This window comes from Benincasa hispida, chromosome 11 (genome assembly GCF_027475165.1).
Source record: "Benincasa hispida cultivar pf3 chromosome 11, pf3_genome.v1.1, whole genome shotgun sequence".
NCBI classification, from domain to species: Eukaryota; Viridiplantae; Streptophyta; class Magnoliopsida; order Cucurbitales; family Cucurbitaceae; genus Benincasa; species Benincasa hispida.
This window is the reverse complement of record NC_143488.1, coordinates 49,551,500-49,573,822: the sequence shown is the minus strand read 5'-3', so window position 1 is coordinate 49,573,822 and position 22,323 is coordinate 49,551,500. Positions and strand designations below refer to the sequence as shown.

The 22,323-nt window shown below is 38.1% G+C and overlaps 1 protein-coding gene across 4 annotated transcripts in view; it reads right to left on the bottom strand.

Annotated features, from left to right (window-relative positions):
• Positions 1–22,323, bottom strand: part of ABCC13 (multidrug resistance-associated protein 11) — an 84,426-nt gene that overhangs the window by 43,047 nt on the left and 19,056 nt on the right. For all 4 annotated transcript variants that reach the window (XM_039048025.2, XM_039048026.2, XM_039048029.2 and 1 more), the window contains 6 exons: positions 12,295–12,412; positions 12,082–12,198; positions 11,809–11,889; positions 11,472–11,726; positions 1,662–1,763; positions 1,524–1,591 (listed from right to left, as the gene is read on the bottom strand). In XM_039048025.2, the coding sequence (XP_038903953.1) occupies positions 1,524–1,591; positions 1,662–1,763; positions 11,472–11,726; positions 11,809–11,889; positions 12,082–12,198; positions 12,295–12,412 (741 nt within the window). The remainder of the gene's footprint in view (positions 1–1,523; positions 1,592–1,661; positions 1,764–11,471; positions 11,727–11,808; positions 11,890–12,081; positions 12,199–12,294; positions 12,413–22,323) is intronic.

Here is a 22,323-nt window from a genome sequence, read left to right as displayed (position 1 = left end):
CTCTTTGAGCTACACTCAATACAATGCAAAATGATGATTTAGAATATACCCTCCCCGGTCCTCTTAATAGCCTCCCTTGCTCTAACTACCCAAATCTTTCCCCTCGAACCCACAACATTTTGTCACATCCCTCCACAACAAACGATTGTCCATTCACTATTCACATTTTGTTTTCGCCTCCCTTCTTTCTTTTCCTCATATCCCTCTTAATAACCGAGGGCCTACAATCTTGTTGCCCTGATTACCAGACCAAAAGGAAATTTCTAAAACATCTTTCTACGCCTTTAGGCACTTTAGAGGGAACATGGTAGAGAGATAAATAGTATATAAGATTATTCGACAAAGTGGCATTTAGGAGGGTCATTCTACCTCCCTTGGAAAGCTGATTGTGTTGACATGAGCGTAACCTTTTGTCAATTTTGTCCATAACGAGCTGCCAAAATGACAAAGATGATGGTTTAATATAAAAAGGGAGCCCCAAATACGTAGCTGGCCATTGTCCCACCTTACAATCATACTTCTTGGCAATATTCTCAACCAAAATCTCATCACAATTGATGCCCAAAAATTCAGATTTGTGCCTTTTTATATTGAGACCAGAAGCTTCCTCGAAGAGACTAATGTTGAGGGAGGCCAGTGGCACATTGTATACTCTTATGAAACTGTGATGAATCCTGCTGGGACAATCCATAATAATTATAAAGAGGAAGGGGACAAGGGATCAAGGATCATCTTGTTGAAGGCCCCTCAATGCTCTGAATTTCCTTCTAGGCTTGGCATTAATAGAGAAGTCGGTGGATGAGACGCAACCTCAAATCCATTGTCCCCATATGATGCCAAAGCCCTTTAATTTAGTTAAATCATTGACTGAGTCAAAAGTTTAAGCTCTTGAGGAAGGTAATTTTAATATTATATCAACAATCTTAGCACCTTCCTTCACTTGTGGGCTTGAGATTTGTAGAAGACCCAACAAGTGGAAAATAATATTAAATGAAGAGTAAATGACATTAAAAAGGTCCAAATATAGGAGCTCTTTTTTTTATACTATATTAAATCATAGAATGACCCAAAAGCTTAAGCTAATGGATAAAGGTAATTTTAATACTGTATCAACACTCTAACAAACTTTCACCAATTTGTCAAAGAAATCTCAGTCCACGTTGTCATAGGCTTTTTCTACATCAAGTTTAATGACCACCCTTTGTACTTTCTTTCTATGTCATTCTTCTTGCATTTGGCAATGAGAGTTTGATGTAATATCTTAATGAGTTTCTTGACGTTTCTTGGGTAATCTTGTTCAGAGTAGACAAGTTCTTTCAATGATCTTTTCCATATTGATTTTCAGAATCATCTTCTTCTTGGTCTATCTTTTTCCGTCGTTTATTAAAAAAGAGCCCCATTAGGGAAAGGTTAAAAGCTTAGAATTGAAATCAAATGAAATTTTATTGAACAAAAAAGAAGAAAAGGCAGGCTTCAAAAGAGAACAGAAGCAGACAATTTTCATCAACACTGCACAGATTCACCTTTGAGGATCATAATCCTTTCCGAATAATATGTTATCACGAATTGTTCCAGAAAGTATCCATGAGACCTACAGAGACAAAATGGAATGTAATAAGATTCCTGTTACAAAACATAGGCATAGTAGGTCAGAAAAAAACCTGGGACACATATGCAATTGATCTGTTTGCATGTAAAGAGCCATGTAGAAGCCGCATTTCTCCCAAGATTGCACTTAATAAGGATGTTTTTCCTGAACCAACCTGAATCGCATACCTTTAGAATAGATTGTGTAATGCAAGCCATGAAGTACACATTCAGCGTCATAGATTTGATAGACAAATAACTATACTGATGCAATCTAGCATCTAATAATATAAATTCAATAAATTTTCAGCCAATAGCATTTATTACTGTTCATTTATGCCTGAATATTTGGTTTTATTAGCTGTAATATAATGTAATTATTTTGTTAGGATTCTTTCCTTTGTATGTGATTAGGTCTGCCTTCTATTAAAATTAGGGCTTTGTACTCTTGTACAAATAAAAAAGTGAGGAATCATTCAACAATAACCCTAGTTTTGGCAATTGCAGCCACCAATTACTACGTGACTAGTCAACAATACGACTGGACTTTTTTCTTGCAATTCATCTCAAATCTGCTCGCCGCCTGCCACCTGCCGCCCGATCGTCTGCAACACCACTTCTGCCACTATCGACTGGAGTTTTAGGGTGCTTTTAGGGATCAACTTCTAAGTTTTGCAAGCTTCCGACCATCGTTTGTCAGGATAACTTCAACACCACTTCTGCCACTATCGGCTGGAGAAGTTTTCCTAGTCGGTGTTGATTTAACTTATTTTTGGTTGGTGATTTTTGTTAGTACGCAAAATATTTACAAGAATGGAAAACCCTAACTATAGAATTATATCACTCCCCTCAAGTTGGAGCATATATGTTAATCATGCCCAACTTGTTACATAGATAATCTATACGTCTTCCATCCAATGCTTTCGTAAAGATATCTCCTAATTGTTCTCCAGTCTTCACATATCCTGTAGATACCAACCCTTGTTCAATTTTCTCACGTACAAAATGGCAATCAACTTCAATATGTTTAGTCCTTTCATGAAATACTGGATTAGACGCAATATGAAGTGCTGCTTGATTATCACACCACAACTTTGTCAGTGTGGTGATTTCAAATCCCAACTCAACAAGAAGTTCATATATCCAAATCAATTCACACACAAATTGTGCCATTGCTCTATTATTCTGATTCTGCACTTGAACGTGACACCAATTTTGCTTCTTACTCTTCCAAAAAATCAAATTACCACCAACAAAAACACAATACCCTGAGGTTGATCTTCTGTCTTCTTTAAATCCTGTCCAATCGGCGTCTGAGAAACATTCAATATTAGTATGACCATAATCCTTATATAATAAACCACGCCCGGGAGCAACTTTCAAATAAAAAAGAATTTGTTCCAATGCAGCCCAATGATCAACTGTAGGGCATGATATGTACTGACTCACAATACTTACTGAATAGACTATGTCGGGTCGAGTCACTGTAAGGTAATTAAGTTTTCCCACTAACCTCCTATATCTTTCAGGATCTTTTAGCAATTCTCCATCTTTTGTGAGCTATAAGTTGGGCATCGTTGGGGTACTACATGGCTTAGCCCCTAGCTTTCCTATTTCAGTCAACAAGTCAAGTATATATTTTCTTTGTGATAATAGAATTCCTTTCTTGCTTCTTATTACCTCAATTCCTAAAAAGTATTTCAACATGCCCAAATCTTTTGTATGGAATTGACTATGAAGAAAGGTCTTTAGAGACTGGATACCTAAAGCATCATCACCATTAATCACAATATCATCTACATATACGACTAACAAGATGACACCACCTTCAGATCTCTTAAAAAAGATTGAATGATCTGACCTGCTCTTTCGCATTCCAAAGCCTTCAATCACCTGACTAAATTTACCAAACCAAGCTCGTGGGCTCTGCTTTAATCCATACAAGGATTTACGAAGGCGACACACCGTTCCATTCTCCCCTTGAGCAACAAACCCTGGTGGTTGCTCCATATACACCTCTTCTTGAAGATCACCATGAAGAAATGCATTTTCAATATCAAGCTGATGTAAAGGCCAATGATTGATTGAAGCTAATGAAATAAACAACCTCACAGATGTCATTTTTGTTACAGGAGAAAAAGTATCAGCATAGTCAACGCCATAAGTTTGTGCATAGTCTTTCACTACGAGACGCGCTTATAACTGAGCAACAGAACCGTTAGGATTGATTTTAACTGCAAACACCCATTTGCAACCGATAGCCTTCTTTCCTGCAGGGAGAGAAACTAAATCCCAAGTACAATTATCATCTAAGGCAGTCATCTCCTCCACCATTGCGGCACACCAACCAGGATGAAACAAAGCCTCATGAATAGTTTTCGGGATGGATACAGACTCTAAGGATGCAATGAATGAACATGTGGAAGGCGACAAATGGTTATATGAAACAAAAGAAGAAATAGGATGAGCACATGTACATTTACCCTTACGAAGAGCAATAGGAAAATCATCACTCATTTCTGGATCCAATGACGAAGACGACTTTGATACAGGGCATGGAACTGAAGGAGGTTGTCGTCGAGTATAGACCTTAATGGTGGGTGGAAGAGTAGAGATAGCCACAGGTAGAGATGAATCAGGAAGAGGATCAGAAGGAGAAATAATAGTGTAGACAAGGAAATCATCCTCTAATTCCTTATGCTCCCCCTGACTCTTATTCTAAGAGAAAGACGATGATGAAAAAAATGGGGTATGTTCAAAAAACGTGATATCAGGAGAGACGAAATATTTATTTAGACTAGGACAATAACACTGATACCCCTTTTGGACACGGGAATAACCAAGGAAAATACATTTTAAGGACTTTGGATCCAGCTTGGTATGCTGAGGCCGAACATCCCGAACAAAGCAGGTACAACCAAATATTTTGGGTGAAATGGGAAACAAATGTTGTTTGGGGCATAAAGTACGAAAAGGTATCTCACCCTTAAGAATGGAAGAGGGCATGTGATTTATTAAGAAATAAGCTGTGGAAACAGCATCAGCCCAAAAAGATTTTAGGACATGCATCTGAAACATAGGATGTCAGACATTACTTGTGTTCAACTGAAACATAGTAGTTGGATCCATTCAACTTGTGTTCAGTTACTTTTGACACCATAGGAACAATCTCAGACATTACTGGTTTCTTATCAGCCATTACCTCAAAAAAATAGACACCGGACAGCAGAGAATCAAACCCTAATTTACCGAAGAGATGTCTTTACAAGAAGTGAGTAAATCTATATATCCCAAACAAACACACCACCAAGAAGTGCCAACAATACTGAGGAAACCCACAGAAGACGAATGAAAATCGATGGCACACGCGCCTACACACGCCGGCGCATGGACGGACAGCAAGTTGGAACAAGCGGCGTGTGAGCCTCACGCGCTGGTCAGATGGCAACTGGACTTTGGGGTTTTGTAGATCGGCGGCTAGGCTCCTCGTTGGACTGGGCGGTGTCGAAAAAAACAGCTGTTTTTTTTTTCGGCGGCGGCGGCGGCTAACGACAACGAACGAACCGAAGACGGCGACTGTGAGCAAAAGTGTAAACTCACCTCTCCATAAAACTCTAAACGTATCACAAACAGGTTCTAAATTCTCAAACCCTAAGGTTCACAAAACCCTAAGTTTGTTTAGAGAGCTCTAATACCATGTAAAACTCTTAGGTTTGAGAAAGAATCAGAATGCTCTATTCATTCACCAAAGATATGAATATATACAAGTGTACGAAGTATAGAAAAGGAAAATATCACAAAATATTTACAAGAATGGAAAACCCTAACTATAGAATTATAACATTTTTCATAGGCAGACAAGAATTTGGCAAGACTTGAAAGTTATGAATGGGAATGGACAAAGAATCAAGCGCAATACAAAAAACTGGTAGAGGACAAGTCGTGTTTACAAACTCCCCATTGGCTTCAATGATGTGTTTGATAATGTTAAAAGTGGAGTAATGAAGCACAAAACCTCTCATTAATTATTGAATTATTTTTAAGCATCATGGGTTGGCCTAGTTGTCAAAAAAGGAGACATAGTCTCAATAAATGGCTAAGAGGCCAAGGGTTCAATCCATGGTGGTCACCTACCTATGAATTAATTTCCTACGAGTTTTATTTAAGCCCAAATGTTGTAGGGTCAAGCAGGTTGTCCTATGAGATTAGTCGAGGTACGCGTAAGTTGGTCCAAACACTCATGGATATAAAAAAAAAAACGGTTTTTCTAAGGTTCATAGGGAAGAGAGACGTCGGAATGTTATGCTTGGCAAGAAAAGTATAGACTCAGTTGAGACTTCTGCTATGGTGGTCAACAATCACTGCTAATAAAGCTTCTATTCCACCGAATGAACCTTAAGTATGGTATGAACATTGTAACAAACACCGCCATACTCATGAGACTTGTTGGGAAATTCATGGGAAGCCTGCGAATTGGAAGAACAATAAGCCAAGTGATAACAATCTGCTTCTCCAAGTCCCAGTAGAGCTGACTCTAATCCATTCAGTAGAGAGCAAGTTGATCAACTCCTGAAGCTCATAAAGATCAATTCAACGTCGGGTAATCCTAGTGTTTCCTTGGCTCAAACATGTAACTATCCTAGAGTTTTTTCTTGTCTTAATTCATCCTTGTGGATTATAGATTTTGGAGTTAGGGACCATATAGCTAGTACATCTCGATTATTTGACTCATACTCCCCATTGTATTGCACTAAAAAATTCTAATTGTTGATGATAGTTTCAATTCTATTGCAGGAAAATGAACTATTCGTCCGACAAAAAATTACATTACACAATAATCTTCATGTTCCAAAATTAGTCTATAATTTGTTGTATGTTCATAAATTCTCTAAAGATGCTAATTGTCACGGTCATGCTTGTCCAGCGCCTGTTGCCCGTGGCCGCATGTCCGATCCAACCCCCTTCTAGCATACTTTCATATCTTGTATTGTATTAGCTTAGTTAGCTTGCTTTCTTTACATTTTCATTGTAAGTGACCACTCGCCCTCTTGCATATGCAAGGGCGCCAGTTGGCTTTTTGTTCAGAATGCACTATATGGGGATAAGACTAACCATCACTTCCTCATACCCGGAGTAGTACTCTATAAAGCTATTGTTGTTGCTTATTGTTTTCTAGTCTACTACAATCTTTCTTTCTTTATTCACACTCACAAAAACTTCTTACGAAAACCTTTTCTCCAAACCCGTTTTCTAAAACCGTTTTCCCTAAAATGGGGGGAGGTTGCGAAAGGCACTCGGTGTGCCATCGGCAGTCCGTATTCGAGTTGGCTGACTTGTTTGTGAGCGGGAACAAGTGCTGCACAATCGTTAAGAGAAGCTTCCGAAAGAGCGATTGTGACAGTTGGTATCAGAGCCAAATCGGCTCACAGAGGGAAGATCAGTGATCATGTCGGCGACGAAGAACTTGAACAAGTCCCATGTGGACAAGTTGGTAGAGATGGAAGAGCAAATGCTCTACCTGATAGAGGTCCCAGATAATGTCCGTTTCCTAGAGACTCGGCTACAAGAAGTTGCTGAGAAAGCCGATGGAATTGATGCGGTAGTAGGCCGCCTAGACGGATTACCCGTCAGAGAATTGATGATGAGGGTAAAGACCCTTAAGACCAAAACAGCACGGTCTGGCAGCTTTGAACGAGGCGATAGCTCATCGAACTCTGTTGCCCACATAGAGGAGCGTGTCGAAGAGCTGGACGGCTCCCAAAAAGCAATACTTCAGATGGTAACCGATTTGTCTGAAGACTTTCGGTCGGCCCTTGACGTCGTCAGAGCCGAGATAGCGGATGTGAGTGCTAGGGTGAATTTCACCATCCGAGCGGTAGGGAACCAAGCCCCATCTGGGGGAGCAATGGCAGTAAGCAGAATAAAAATCCCAGAACCGAAACCCTTCTGTGGGGTGCAAGAAGCGAAAGCCCTGGAAAATTTTATCTTCGACCTTGAGCAATACTTCAAGGCGACGAACACAGTGACTGAAGAGTCGAAAGTCACACTAACAACGATGCATCTAGCTGAAGATGCAAAACTGTGGTGGAGATCACGATTTACAGACATACAGGAAGAACGATGCACTATTGATACTTGGGATAGATTGAGCCAAGAACTTCGTTCGCAGTTCTTCCCTGAAAATGTCGAGATCTTGGCTCGACGAAAACTCCGAGAGCTGAAGCAAACAGGTAACATCAGGGACTATGTAAAATAGTTTGCAGGACTCATGTTGGACATACGAGATATGTCTGAAAAAGACAAGGTCTTTTGCTTTGTTAAAGGGCTGAAACCGTGGGCGAAATCAAAACTATATGAACAGAGAGTACAGGATCTCCTCTCTGCCTATGTGGCAGCTGAACGGCTATACGACCTTAGCACTGACTCACAAGATGTGAGGAAGCAGTCAACTTCCTCAAATGGGGGAAACAGAAACAGCCGTTCCAGTCCTCCCAAACCTGGGGGAGGAGACAAGAACACAGGGGGGACCGTAAATCATCCCAACCGAGATCAGGAAACAACTGGCGGGGGCCGCCGCAACAGCATAACAGTTACAATCGCCCCCTGTCTTGTTTCATATGTAGAAGGCCACACAGGGCGGGCAAATGTCCAAATCGAACCGCGTTCAATGCTTTTCAAGCCACATTAGCCTCTACCTCCGAAGACAAGGCTGAACTGGAGGAGACGGTAATCGAGCCAGCTGCAGAAATTGAGAATCCCAGGATGGGGGCATTGAAATTCTTACCTGCGCTCTAGAAGAAAATGAGAAAGGCGACAGAGCCACTAGAGAAAGGACTCATGTATGTGGACACTTGGGTCAACCAAAGATCGGCCAAGAACACTATGGTTGACTCCGGGCCACCCATAACTTCATGGCTGAAACGGAAGCTCGCCGCCTGAACTTGACTTGGGAAAGAGATGCAGGGAAGATGAAAGCTGTGAATTCCGCAGCCCTACCGATTACGGGGATAGTGAAGAGAACTCCGGTGAAGTTAAGAGACTGGAAGGGCTTCGTTGACTTCGTGATTGTCAAGGTGGATGATTTCGACGTGGTATTGGGGATGGAATTCCTACTTGAACATAAAGTCATACCAATGCCCCTCGCCAAATGTCTAGTCATTACCGGATCTACACCCACCGTAGTCCAAGCCAGTATCAAGCAGCCAAATGGGGTGAGAATGATCTCAGCCCTCCAATTGAAGAGAGGCCTGGCCCACGACGAACCCACGTTCATGGCCATCCCGATAGAATCAGTTGAATCCACTGAAGAGGAGATCCCCCAAGACGTTCTATTTGTCTTGCAAGAGTATCGGGATGTCATGCCGAAAAGCTTGCCCAAGTCCTTACCCCCACGAAGGGGGATTGACCATGGGATTGAGTTATTACCAGGGGCAAAGCCACCTGCCAAGAATGCATATCAGATGGCTCCACCAGAATTGGCCGAACTCCGGAAACAGTTAGACGAGTTGTTAGATGCAGGATTTGATCAGCTTCTCCAGGGCCTGTTGCCCGTGGCCGCATGCCCGATCCAACCCCCTTCTAGCATACTTTCATATCTTGTATTGTATTAGCTTAGTTAGCTTGCTTTCTTTACATTTTCATTGTAAGTGACCACTCGCCCTCTTGCATATGCAAGGACGCCAGTTGGCTTTTTGTTCAGAATGCACTATATAGGGATAAGACTAACCATCACTTCCTCATACCCAGAGTAGTATTCTATAAAGCTGTTGTTCTTGCTTATTGCTTTCTAGTCTACTACAATCTTTCTTTCTTTATTCACACTCACAAAAACTTCTTACGAAAACCTTTTCTCCAAACCCGTTTTCTAAAACCGTTTTCCCTAAAACGGGGGTGGAGGTTGCGAGAGGCACTCGGTGTGCCATCGACAGTCCGTATTCGAGTTGGCTGACTTGTTCGTGAGCGGGAACAAATGCCGCACAATCGCTAAGAGAAGCTTCCGAAAGAGCGATTGTGACACTAATTGTCACATAACTTTCTTTGCAACTCACTATTTGTTTCAAGATCAAGACCCAGGAGATGATTGGACGAACTAGTCTACTTGATGGTCTTTATGATTTTGATGAATCTCCGACTAGTGATAAAAAAAATTCACAGCTTTAGTTGTCCTAATTTTTCCTTTGTTAAAGAAACAATCATGTTGTGTCATTTTAAGCTAGGACTTCCCAGTTTTTCCTTTTTGAAGTTTTTATTCCTAAATTTATTTAAAGGAATTGATTATTCAATTTTCCAATGTGAAAGTTGCATTTTTGCACTCTAATAATAGGACGGAATACTTGAATTTTTAGATGATCTTTTTAAGGATAAGGAAATTTTTCATCAATCTAAAGGACTTAGACCATCTGGGAACCGGCACCAGCCTACCCAAAACGGAACCACTGGGGATACTCATTTGAAATCTGACTCGGGATACTCCCAAAAAAACGGCATTTCTAGACGCAAAAATAGTCATTTACTTGATGTTGCCCAAGCTATTATGTTCTATATGCATGTTCCTAATTATTTGTGCAATGGTGCAATTCTCACAACTACCTACTTTATAAATTGAACGTCTTCTATAATTTTGGATTTTAGAACGCCTCTTAATGCCAAACATGGAAAATTATACTCCAGGGAAAAAAAAACACTTTGAAAGGATCCCGCAGCGCCTGAACTTCAGGTTTATACTAGAAGGGGATTCGATCAAAAGAATTAAGATCATACAAGCGACTTGTCATGAAACCAATCTAATGCCCCGACGAATGATACTGAAAAATCATGTAACCCATCTTCTATTCCCACTTTCTCATCCTTCCACATCCTTTACTTGATCTTAAGATTATGATAGCCCATAGGAAAAGTATTCATAATTGTACTAAATATCTTATTTCAGACTACCTTTCTTATCATAGATTGTCTGATGATTATAAAACCTTCACCTCTAGGATAACTAATCTATTTGTTCAAAGGAATATACAGGAGACCCTAAATGATCTGAATTGGAACATAGCAATTATGGAAGAGATGAATGCTCTAAAAGAAAATGGCTCGTGGTTGATCTACCAAAAAATAAGAAAACAATGGGATGTAAATGGGTGTTCCATATAAAGTGCGAGGCTGATGAGAGCATTGATAGATACAAAACGAGATTGGTTGTTAAAGGCTTTACATAGACCTATGGAATTGTTCTCAAGAAACATTATCCTTATTGCAAAAATTAATTCCATTAGATTGTTATTATCTATTGTTGTTAATTCAAATTGGCCACTTTATCAACATAATGTAAAAAATGCCTTCCTTAATGATTGTGACCTTGAAAAGGAGATATTTATGAATTTATCACTAGGTTTTGAAGTGAATTTGGAACTAACAAAGTGTGCAAATTAAAGAAATCTCTTTATGGCCTTAAGCAGTCTCCTAGAGCTTGGTTTGAATGTTTGGGAAAGTAGTGAAGGGAGACTAATGCTCAATTTATAAGGAATTCATAAGGATCAGCAGGTGCACCCAGGCATCTCAACTAGGTTGACACCCCCTTAGCACCCCTCATCACATCCTAACTCTAGAAAGCCTTAAAATTAAGCAATACAATGGGAAACAATACATGAACTGATAAAAAGAGAAACTGGAAAATCATTACAAAAGACAACCAAAGACGACTAAAAACAAAACAATGAGAACTTCAAAAAGCTGGAGAAAGGAAGGTATCTATAGGGGGGTCTTTTAACAGGCAAGAGAAAAAGATAGCAAAAGACTTCCTAACTACACTCAAAAACTAAATAAATAAACAATAAAAATAGTTATAAAAAGAACCCAACATCAAACATATTATGAATTTTTCATAAACTTACCTCTCCAATCACAGCAACAAAGGAACCTTTGTAAATCTCCAGAGTTAAATTATCTAATAAAATATTGGATTCTACTTCCTTGCTGCTGGACCAAGAATAACATGCATTAGACATGAAAACTGCAGTTTCTTTAACATCAGATACTGCCTGGTCATTGTTTATGGTTGGGGAAGGAGAAATATTTGCTCTATCTGGTTCAATTTTGTTCTCAATGCAACATAGAAATCTCGTCAATCGTCTAAGAGATATAACAGCCTGGACATATATTTGAAACCCAGATTAAGAGACATATAATGAGAAATCTACAAAATTAAAGTCATGGAGCATAAAAACTTACATCAATCATTCCATTAATGACCCAAGGGAATGAATTTAGAGGAGAAATCAAAGTGTTAAATAGGGCAAGACAGGTGAAAACCTGCACATTAAGGTTGGTAAAAAAAAAAAACAATAAATGCATTTTCCTGGAAAAATCAACAACTAGGGAGAGTGCAGAAAAGGAGTAAACAGGGATTCTCTTATAAAGCACTAAACATATTCAACAAACATATAGGATACCGCTAACTCAAAAGAACATAAAATAAAGATTAATAAAAAGAAGAAATGATACCGTTGCAGCATCAAGTTGATATCCCATCAATGTGAAAAGCCCAAATGTGAACAGAGAAAACAGGGTTGGTGTAGTAGCCCAAAAGAATACACACCATGCATCTAAGTACTTTCGTGTCTGGCAATATAAATTAAAATGTTTGTCATATAATATACAAGCATCGTGCATAAGTCTTGAACCCAAGTCAATAATGAAAAAATTTCCTGGTCTTACACTCAGATAGCTGACTTCTTGAGATCTTGTCTTCATCAACCAATCAGAAAAAAGCACCTCCCACCCATGTGTCTTCAAAGTGTGAATGTGAGTCAAAATTTCACCCGTCCTCCTTATTCTATTAAAAAGTAACATAAATCATCAAAAGTAAACTCTACAGAACATATAAAAGTTAAAGTTCTCTCATAAATTCATAATTCTTCACTTGGATAACTTTTCATTATCTAGCTTGATTATTATCTCATAATGTGTAGGTATAAACATATATAGTGCCAATTGCAATATGTGAAAGAAATCATCGATTTTTTTAGGCAAAGGACATCAAAGGAGGAAAGACTTGATCATATCATATTCTCTGCAACTTTTGGGTGTGAGCAGACCATTCCAATTATTCCGTCAATGATATTGATTCTCATTTGAAAATTTTTCATTTAGAGTAAAATATTTCTTCATCAAGTTTCTGATGTTGGCAGTTGACAGAAATAGTTAAGTGACTGACCCCCAACTTTTTTTTTTAGTACAACAATTGCAGAGGTGGGGGATTGAACCTCCGACCTCTTGGATCGAAGCACATGCTAATACCACTGAGCTAAGTTTACTTTGGTAAGTGATTGACCCCAATTAAGCATGTGTACAAGTGTGAGGCGCATGAGGAAGGGGAGTGGAGAATAGTAAGTCGTTACCGGTCAGTTAGAGGGGTCGGCCCATGAGAATATAGTGAATATGCTAAGATTGTTTGATAAAAAAAAGTGGGAGCCTAAATGGGATGTCAATTTTTGGATTAAAATGGGAGACTTTGTATTAAAAAGAACTTTATATGCTAGTTTCAGAAGAAAGAAACAGTAGCTTCAGTTAAGGATTTTCGGCCAATCACTCATACTTCTTCCATTTACAAAATCCTTTCTAAGGTGTTGGGTGAAAGACTGAAATTTTTATAGAAACAACAGCTTACATTGAGAAAAAATTAAAAAAAAATACATGATGAACAAAAAAAACATGCCCACAAAACCCCTCTAAAGAAAGGGTTTCCAACTACATAAGAGAGTTCCCAGAGGATAATTGTTTTTTTTTTAAAACAGAAACAAGACTTTTCATTGAATTAATGAATAAATCCAATGCTCAAAGACATAAGAGGAAACAAAAATAGAACTTCAAACTTGCCCATAAAGGCCAGAACCACAAGACTAAACAAAGATTTAAATATCCAAAGAAGTAATAAGAGCATTCCAATTTAGGCAAACATCTTGAATTGAAAAATCAGCTAAGTGTTTAGAACGAGAACACCATGTTGAAGCTTTGACTTGAGCAATCTCATAACGATCAAAACTAGGAAATGACTTATCTTGAAAGATGTGTTGATTCCTCAGACTAAATTTGTAATGCCTTCAATTACATCTCCATTTCACATTGCTCTCATTGAAGGAAGACAAATTTGGATCCCATTCTCATTGCTAATGAAGTGGAGGAATACAGGGTTAGAAAGAAACAAGGGTGGGTATTGAAGTTAAACGTTGAAAAAGCTTTTTGAGTGTGTCAATTGGGATTTCTTGGAAGAAGTCTTATTTCCTAGAAGCTTTGGTCACAAATGGTTACAGTGTATTCCTGGATGTATCCGTAATCCTATATTTTCTGTACTTATTAATGGACAGCCCCGAGGAAGAATTTTTTGAATGGTGCTCAGAACAAAAAATTAACTGAGAGAAATCTACACTTTGTGGAATTAATGTGGAGGATTCAAAGCTAATTCAGTTTTCTCACATCTCAAATGCAAGGTTGAGTTCTATCCTTTCATTTATCTTGGTCTTCCTCTTGGAGGATACCCAAAGAAGTTATCTTTTTGGCAGCCAGTGATTGAAAAAATTAGGAAAAAGGAGGCTGTATGACACTATGTAACTCGGTTTTTCTTTCCGTTGTTTGTTAAAGGATGTAGAGATGGTTGGTTTCCAAAATATATCGTTGCTCACCTTCACATTCACTACTACTTCAACAGTTGATTCTCGTAAATGGTCCCTTGAATTCAGGTTTGTTTTCAGTAAAGTCCGAGACTGGTTTTTTCTTGAGTCTTCTTCTATGGATAAATCCTTATTTTTTGAAAAGGAAACAGCCTTTATTAATCAATAAAATTAGTACAAGAGATGAGTACTTTGATAATAAAGGCAAATACAAGGAAATCAATCAAGAAACCAAAGAATCAGTATGTGCACCCGAGCATCTCAACTAGGTTGACACCCCCATAGCACCCTCATCATTTCCAACCAATAGAGAATGCCAACAATGGCTAATATAAGAGTAGTCTAATGAAACAATACAAGCTAAATGTTGCAACCGAACAAAATATAGAACTAGGCTCTAGAAATCTAAATTACATCAAGAAGCTGAGAGAAATAAGAGTACTAAAGAAAGCGAAGCTGCTGTCTCTATTTCTGTTGCTTCGATTAGTCTTCCAATTGACAAAAAGACTGCCAATTTAAACTTATGTCTTACAAGGAGTAGGCTTCAAAGCAATTAGAAAGGGAGCACCAAAGCGAGGCATTGAGCTTTGCTGCCTCAAAGCGATTAAACCAAGGAGTTTCATTCCCATTAAACACTCTTTGATTTCTTTCCAACCAGATTTCAACCAGCACTGCTTTTACCCCATTAATCCATAGTAAATTGGAGTATTTCTTCAGAATAGGACCTGAAAGTAGCTGTTGAACATTGCATCTAAAGGAAATATCAAAGGCCGAAGAAGTGTTGAAGCAATTAAGGAATTTCTTCCAGTAGTTGAAGGCAAAACAGCAGTCAAAAATCCTTATTCACAGCATTTTGGAAATCTTAGCGTCTCAAGAGGATCAATTTGGTATGGGCTTTTATGATAAGAAACATATTTCATTGATGTATGAAATTTACAGAAAGGCTCCTAGTCTATGCCCTTCTTCCATCAATTTGTTTCTTAAATTATATGGCCAGTGAAACTCTATTCATTTTTTTTAATTTTGTGTTCCTATGCTTCTTCATGTTTTTGGAAAAAGAAATATTTCATTGATAAATGAAATCAAAGGAAAACCCTAAATACCAAAAGGTGATTACATAAAAACCCCAAATATCAAAAGGTGGTTACATAAGGGAGTGCCAATTACAGACTAAAAAAAAAAAAAGCTGAAATGATTGAAAGGATGTTGTGTTTTACACAAAGAAAAAACAGTAGACAAAACCAATTCCATAAAACGATTGAAATGGAAAAAGCATCATTATTCTTATGCTTCTTCGTGTTGGTACAACCTTCTCAATCTTTTCAACACTCCGTGGATCTTCTGCAACAATTTGAAGGATGTCTTTCACGTTCTTATCAGTGCTCAATTAGCTCCAATGGCAAATTTTCTTTGGACTTTTTTTTTTTCCTTTTTTGTGATGGGAAACAAAATCTTCGTTGAAACAATGAAAAGAGGCTAATGCTAAAAAAATACAATAAACCCGAAAAAGGATAAAATGAAGGAATAGAAAGATATGAGAAAAAGGCTAATAAAGCAAAAAATGAGAACAATCCAGGTAAGACATAAGCCTTGAATAGAAAGATCCACAAAGACCTTAGAAAGAGAACAACATGAGAGGCCGTAAGACAGCCTGAATTAAACCAAAGACACCAACAACATGTAGAGGCCGTAAGACAGCCTGAATTAAGCCAAACACACCACCAAGGAAGAGATTTATCATGGAAGCTCCTCTGGATTTCTTTCAAACCAAATCTCCGAAAGGATAGCTTTGACCGCATTCGACAAAATGAATTCAGATTGAGGTTTCAAAGAAGGACCCACCAAAATCTGAATAACATTTTCCTTCCCACTTCCAAAGTCTGAGCGGCTACCTATTTTTCAAACCAAATCTGAATAGTATATTTTTTTTCAAACTAAATCAAGTTCAGCATTAACTTCCCACTTCCATAGTATGAGCGGCTACTGTTTTCTCGATGTTTCCTTCAATTTCCATCACCAATTCTTCTTCATTGTTTGCTATCAACACCGAGCGCTCTTGATTTCTACAGGGGCCCCACCCACTTGTACTTCTCCTGCAGCGATAGCACAACCCTTTTTCCCTTCTCGCCATATATTATGCATCAGATAACCTTTTGATTGGGTTGTTTTTTCACGCTCCCTTGTGCCATCTTGTTTAGGATGCTATTAGGTTGCACGTCCACCAAATCCATAGCTAACTTCACTTCCAAATCTCGATCTTTGATCAATTGGGACAGCTTCTTGATACTCTAATGTAGTAGGATTAGGGTAAATTAGGATATTATGGTTAAATCTTTAATTGATTAGGAGTGGGATTCAGTTTCCATCCCATCTTCGGTGGGTTACCTTTCCCATTGATCCATGAGGTCCCATAGGCTTAGAGCCATGAGGTCTATAGAGTTCCTAGGAAAGAGATTCGTTTTCCGCCCCCAATTAGATGGGGAATTAGTAACCTCCATTGCACCACTAGATAAGAGGTTATATCGATTACAATTAGGATTAGTTTCTTTGATTAATTAGGATTAGAATTAGTTTGCTTTCCAATTCTCTATAAATAGAGAGATTGTGTTCTTGTAATGAAAACTTTTGATTCATAATAGACTTTGATTCTTGGAGAAAGTTTTCCTTTTAATCTCTTTAAGCTACATCAATTTGGTATCAGAGCAACCACCTGGGCCAACGTTGATTGCCACTAGTGGAAGATTGGAAAACTCTTGGCAACGCCGACCGCAAGACGGAGCTTCATGAGTTGTGCTCATTGTCGAACAAGTGCACATCTATATTGGGGGAACCCTTTAAATTCTCAAAAAGAAAGAAGATAATGAATTTTTTTTTTCAAGATTGTACAAGAATGGACTATTACCAATCAAGGAAGACACCGTAAAAAAAAAATATAGTTGGTATAGGCAGGAAAGTCAAATTTACTACCAAAAGCGGTGCTAGATTTCTGACTAGTGATCATAAGAAGAATTTCAACATAATAATTTCGCCTGTGCTCGATTTTCTCAAAGAACCTATCATTATCTACATTGAAAATTTGATTATAGTGATTCTAACTGTTATAATTCTATAATTATGATTTTCCATTCTTGTAAATATTTTGTGATATGTTCCTTTTCTATGCTTTGTACACTTGTATATATTCATATCTTTGGTGAATGAATAGAGCATTTTGATTCTTTCTCAAACCTAAGAGTTTTACATGGTATCAGAGCTCTCTAAATAAACTTAGGGTTTTTGTGAACCTTATGGTTTGAGAATTTAGAACCCATTTGTGATACGTTTAGGGTTTTGTGGAGAGGTGAGTTTACACTTTTGCTCACAGTCGCCGTCTTCGATTCGTTCGCCGTCGTTCGCCGCCGCCGGAAAAAAAAAAGAAAGGAAGCTATTTTTTTCAACACTGCCCAATCCAAAGAGGAGCCCAGTCGCCGATCTACAAAACCTCAAAGTCCAGTTGCCATCTGACCAGCGCATGAGGCTCGCGCCGATTGTTCTTTTTTGTCGTTCGTCCACACGCCGGCGCGTGTAGGCGCGTGCGCCGTCCTTTTTGTTCGTTTTCTGTGGGTTTCTTCAGTGTGGTCGACTCTTCTTGGTGGTGTATTTGTTTGGGATATATAGATATTCTCACTGCTTGTAAAGACATCTCTTCGGTTGTCTGGTGTCTATTGTTTTTGAGGTAATGGCTGATAAGAAACCAGTAGTCATGTCTGAGATTGTTCCTATGGTGTCAAAAGTAACTGAACACAAGTTGAATGGATCCAACTACTATTCATGGAGATCAAATGTCCACTACTTTATTAGGAGCATGGAGATGGATGATCACATCACAGAAGAGCCACCGATTGATGCTAATAAGAAGATTTGGTGGCGGGACGATTCAACGACGCTTCTACAAATCAAGAATTCTATTGACCGTGAAATTGTTGAACTAGTAAATCACTGCGAATCAATCAAGGAACTATTAGAATATCTATATTTCCTTTATTCAGGGAAAGAGAATATTAATAGAGTGTTTGATATTTGTAAGACTCTATATCAACCTGATCAAGGAGAAAAATCTCTTACAAGCTACTTTATGGAGGTTAAAAATACATGCACGGAATTCAATGTCTTGATGCCAATTAGCACGGATCCAAAAGTTCTAATGGCTCAACGCGAAAAGTTGTTTATCATGAGTTTTTTGGTAGGTCTTGCACATAAATATGAGATGGCCAAAGATCAAGTGTTGTCAAGCTCAAATATCTCCTCGTTGGAAGAAGTTTACACTCAAATACTTCGTACTGAAAAGACACAAGCAACTACATCATCTGATTCTAGCAGTGCTTTGATTGGGCGCACAAATGATTATAAAGGTAATAAGGGGGTTGAATCAAATAGCTTTAAAGGTCATCCAAATAACCAAAGATCAAATCCAGGAGGTATTGTTTGCTATTATTGTCATAAAACTGGCCATACGAAGCGTGAATGCAGAAAATTGCTGAATAAGGGTTAAAGGATGCCATCACCCTCTGCACATGTCGCCTCTACTCCTGATAATCTTGACAAGTCAATTACGATTTCTGCAGAGGAGTTTGCTAAATTTCAGCAGCATCAAGAATCATTGATGGCATCATCTTCTACTCCCATTACGGCCATCGCAGAGACAGGTAACATTTCTCAATGCCTTCTTTCCTCCACATCAAAATGGGTCACTGACTCTGGCACTACAAACCATATGACAGGTAACCCCAGTTTATTCTCTAACCTTTGTACATCTACCTCTTTACCTAATGTCACTATAGCTGATGGAACCTCCACTCCTGTTTTAGGATCAGGAACCGTCCATCTTACTGAATCAATTTCTTTGTCATCAGTTTTAAATTTACCACATTTCTCATTTAATTTGATTTCGGTCAGTAAACTCACTCGTGATCTTCATTGTTGTGTCTCCTTTTTTCCTAGTTATTGCTTATTTCAGGATCTTATGACGAAACAGACTATTGGTAAAGGCGTGAATTTGGAGATCTTTACATCTTTGAACCACAAACACCTACGGCCATCACACGCTCAAGTGTGTCGTCTCCCTTTGAAGAGCATTGTTGTTTGGGTCATCCGTCTATCTCTGTGTTGAAGAGTCTTCGTCCACAACTTCAACATTTGTCTTCTTTAGATTGTGAGGATGTCAGTTTGCTAAATTTCATCATTTGAGTTTGTATCCTCAAGTCAATAAACGAGCTAGTGCTTCTTTTGAATTAGTCCATTCTGATGTTTGGGGCCCTTGTCCTGTTGAGTCCAAATGAGGGTTTCGGTATTTTGTTACATTTGTCGATGATTATTCTCGTGTTACGTGGTTATATTTAATGAAAAGTCGTTCTGAGTTACTTTCTCATTTTCGTAACTTCCATGCTGAAATCCAAACTCAGTTTAGTGGTGCTCTTAAAATCCTACGAAGTGATACTGCTAAAGATTATTTCTCTCATACACTCAAGTCTTATTTAAATGCCCATGGCATTCTTCATCAATCCTCTTGTGTCGATACTCCATCCCAAAATGGGGTTGCAGAACGAAAGAATCGTCATCTCCTTGAGACAGCCAGAGCTTTGATGTTTCAGATGCATGTTCCATCATTCTAGCTGTAATTATAGTGATTATAGTTCCAAAATATTTTCCATGTTCCATCATTCTAATCATTATACATGTTCCAAAATGGCATTGAAAATTTGATTATAGTGATTCTAGCTGTTATAATTCTATAATTAGGATTTTCCATTCTTGTAAATATTTTGTGATATTTTCCTTTTCTATGCTTTGTACACTTGTATATATTCATATCTTTGGTGAATGAATAGAGCATTCTGATTCTTTCTCAAACCTAAGAGTTTTACACTAGTGATTCCGATAAAGATTATAATGCAATTTGGAATGGAATAACAAGGCGATATTATCAACAAAGAGCCCGATGATCTAATCAAACCAGTTTCTCAAGAAATCGACATAAGAATTGGGAGTTAGTTGATTTAGAAAATGATTCAGAGTGTGAAAGAAATTATTATGCATCAAAGAACACCCATAAATTATCCCAACACCAATATGGAGGTCGAAACATTTTCAAGAAAACAGAAACATTGAAATAAGAACATCTATCAGAAAGACTTTTGGAAGGTAATGGATGAAATTTGGGATCTTTTGGAAAAAAAATTCAAGAAAGGCTGAAAATCACTCAGATGTGAATTTACACAAGAAAAATCCAACGAATCACAGCAACACCCTCCCTCCTAAATCACTCTCTTCTGAAGAGCACCATATCACTAAAGGTAAAGATGAGTTGTTTTTGAAGCCATTGATGACAGAACCTTTTGTGTTATTGCCTAAAACAAGGAGGATGAAAACATGTTCGTAGAAAAAAGTTGTGCAATTATTTTCAACCCATTACTTCCTGACCCAAACCAAAGATTTTAAGTTTCCCACACAAATTCACCAACGTTATAGAGGAAGAAAAGAATGAAGAAACGTGTGTTGTTGTGTGCAAAGACAAAGAAATTGAGAAGGAAAAAATCAGAGCCTCTGATCTCACTAATGTGATGAGTCTTTTTGCCCAAACCCCACATAACTTGAACCAGTTCTCTTCATTTTAGCCCCACAATACACACAACCTAACCCAGCTTTGGCTATCTTCATTTTTTTTTTCCCTTAATTGAACCATGCCCAAATGCAAAAGCAAACCTACCAATCCCAAACTTTTTATAGAATTAAAACTCATTTTCAATGTTGTTCGACTGGACAGTTTTTCCTCAAGCCACGCTATTATCAGTGTTCAATTGGTTTGGAAGATGAATTTATTTTACGTTTCTCAACGTATTTTGATGTCAAGGATGCTTATTTTCATTTTATTTTATTTTTTGTAATCTTCATTTTCTTTTTAAAACTCGAGGACAAGTTTTCTTTTTTTTTTTTTTAGGGATAGAATGATGTAGTAGGATTAGGGTAAATTAGGGTATTATGGTCAAATTTTTAATTGATTAGGAGTAGGATTTAGTTCCATGATTGATTAGAATAAGGATTAGTTTTCCTTGGTTTATTAAGATTAGGATTAGTTTCTTTGATTAATTAAGATTAGGATTAGTGTGCTTTCCAACTCTCTATAAATAGAGAGATTGTCTTCTTGTAATGGGAACTTTTGATTCATAAGAAAGACTTTGATTTGATTCTTGGAGAAAGTTCTCCTTTTATTTCTTTAGGCTACATCATACTCTCTAACCCAATAGGCTGTTGGCTAATCACTTCAACCATAATGGCTAGTTGCAGGCCGTTCAAAAAGGTATTGTCCAACACATCATTGGCAAGATCTGACAATGATACAGAGAGGGTCTCAAACTTTTTCCTATACCTGTCACAATTTGGTTATGCTCCACAGATAAGAAGCGGACACATAAGCTGTCTTCTTAGGTGGGTAAGAATCGCTTGAATAACCAAGTATTCAAGTCATCCCATTATTTAAATCTCCAACAATTATGTGCCCATCCATACCAATCGACGGCAGCATGTTCAAAACCTACCCTAACAAAGATATTGTGATCTTCTCCATGTCTAATAACTGATGGATTTCGACGTATCATTCACCCCTAAATAACCTGATTATAGAGTCTCTCCTGAAAACAAAAGCATCTCTAACTTTTTGAACTTTATTCTTTCACTGTTACTCTTTTCCTTTTGTTGTTGAGAAGGTTCTCCATTTGGAGTTCCTTCGACTCTCCAACCCCTTCGACTTCTTTCTTCTTTTAGATGACCCTTCTATAAGAGGCAAGGCCAATCAATACTTACAATTAGATGACACTTCTTTCATTTCCCCCACATCTTTCTCATTCCCTTCCATTCTTTCCTCTAGTTGTTTCTCAACCATGTTTCATGTCCTCCCAGGTTGGAACGTGCTCTAATACCGTTTGTCAAGTTTCTTGGAGCATTTTTATGCCCTTCCCAGGTTGAAACGTACTCTAATATCAGTTTGTTAAGCTTCCTCAAGCGAAAATCAACATGTAAAGTAACATACGTAGACTAGAAC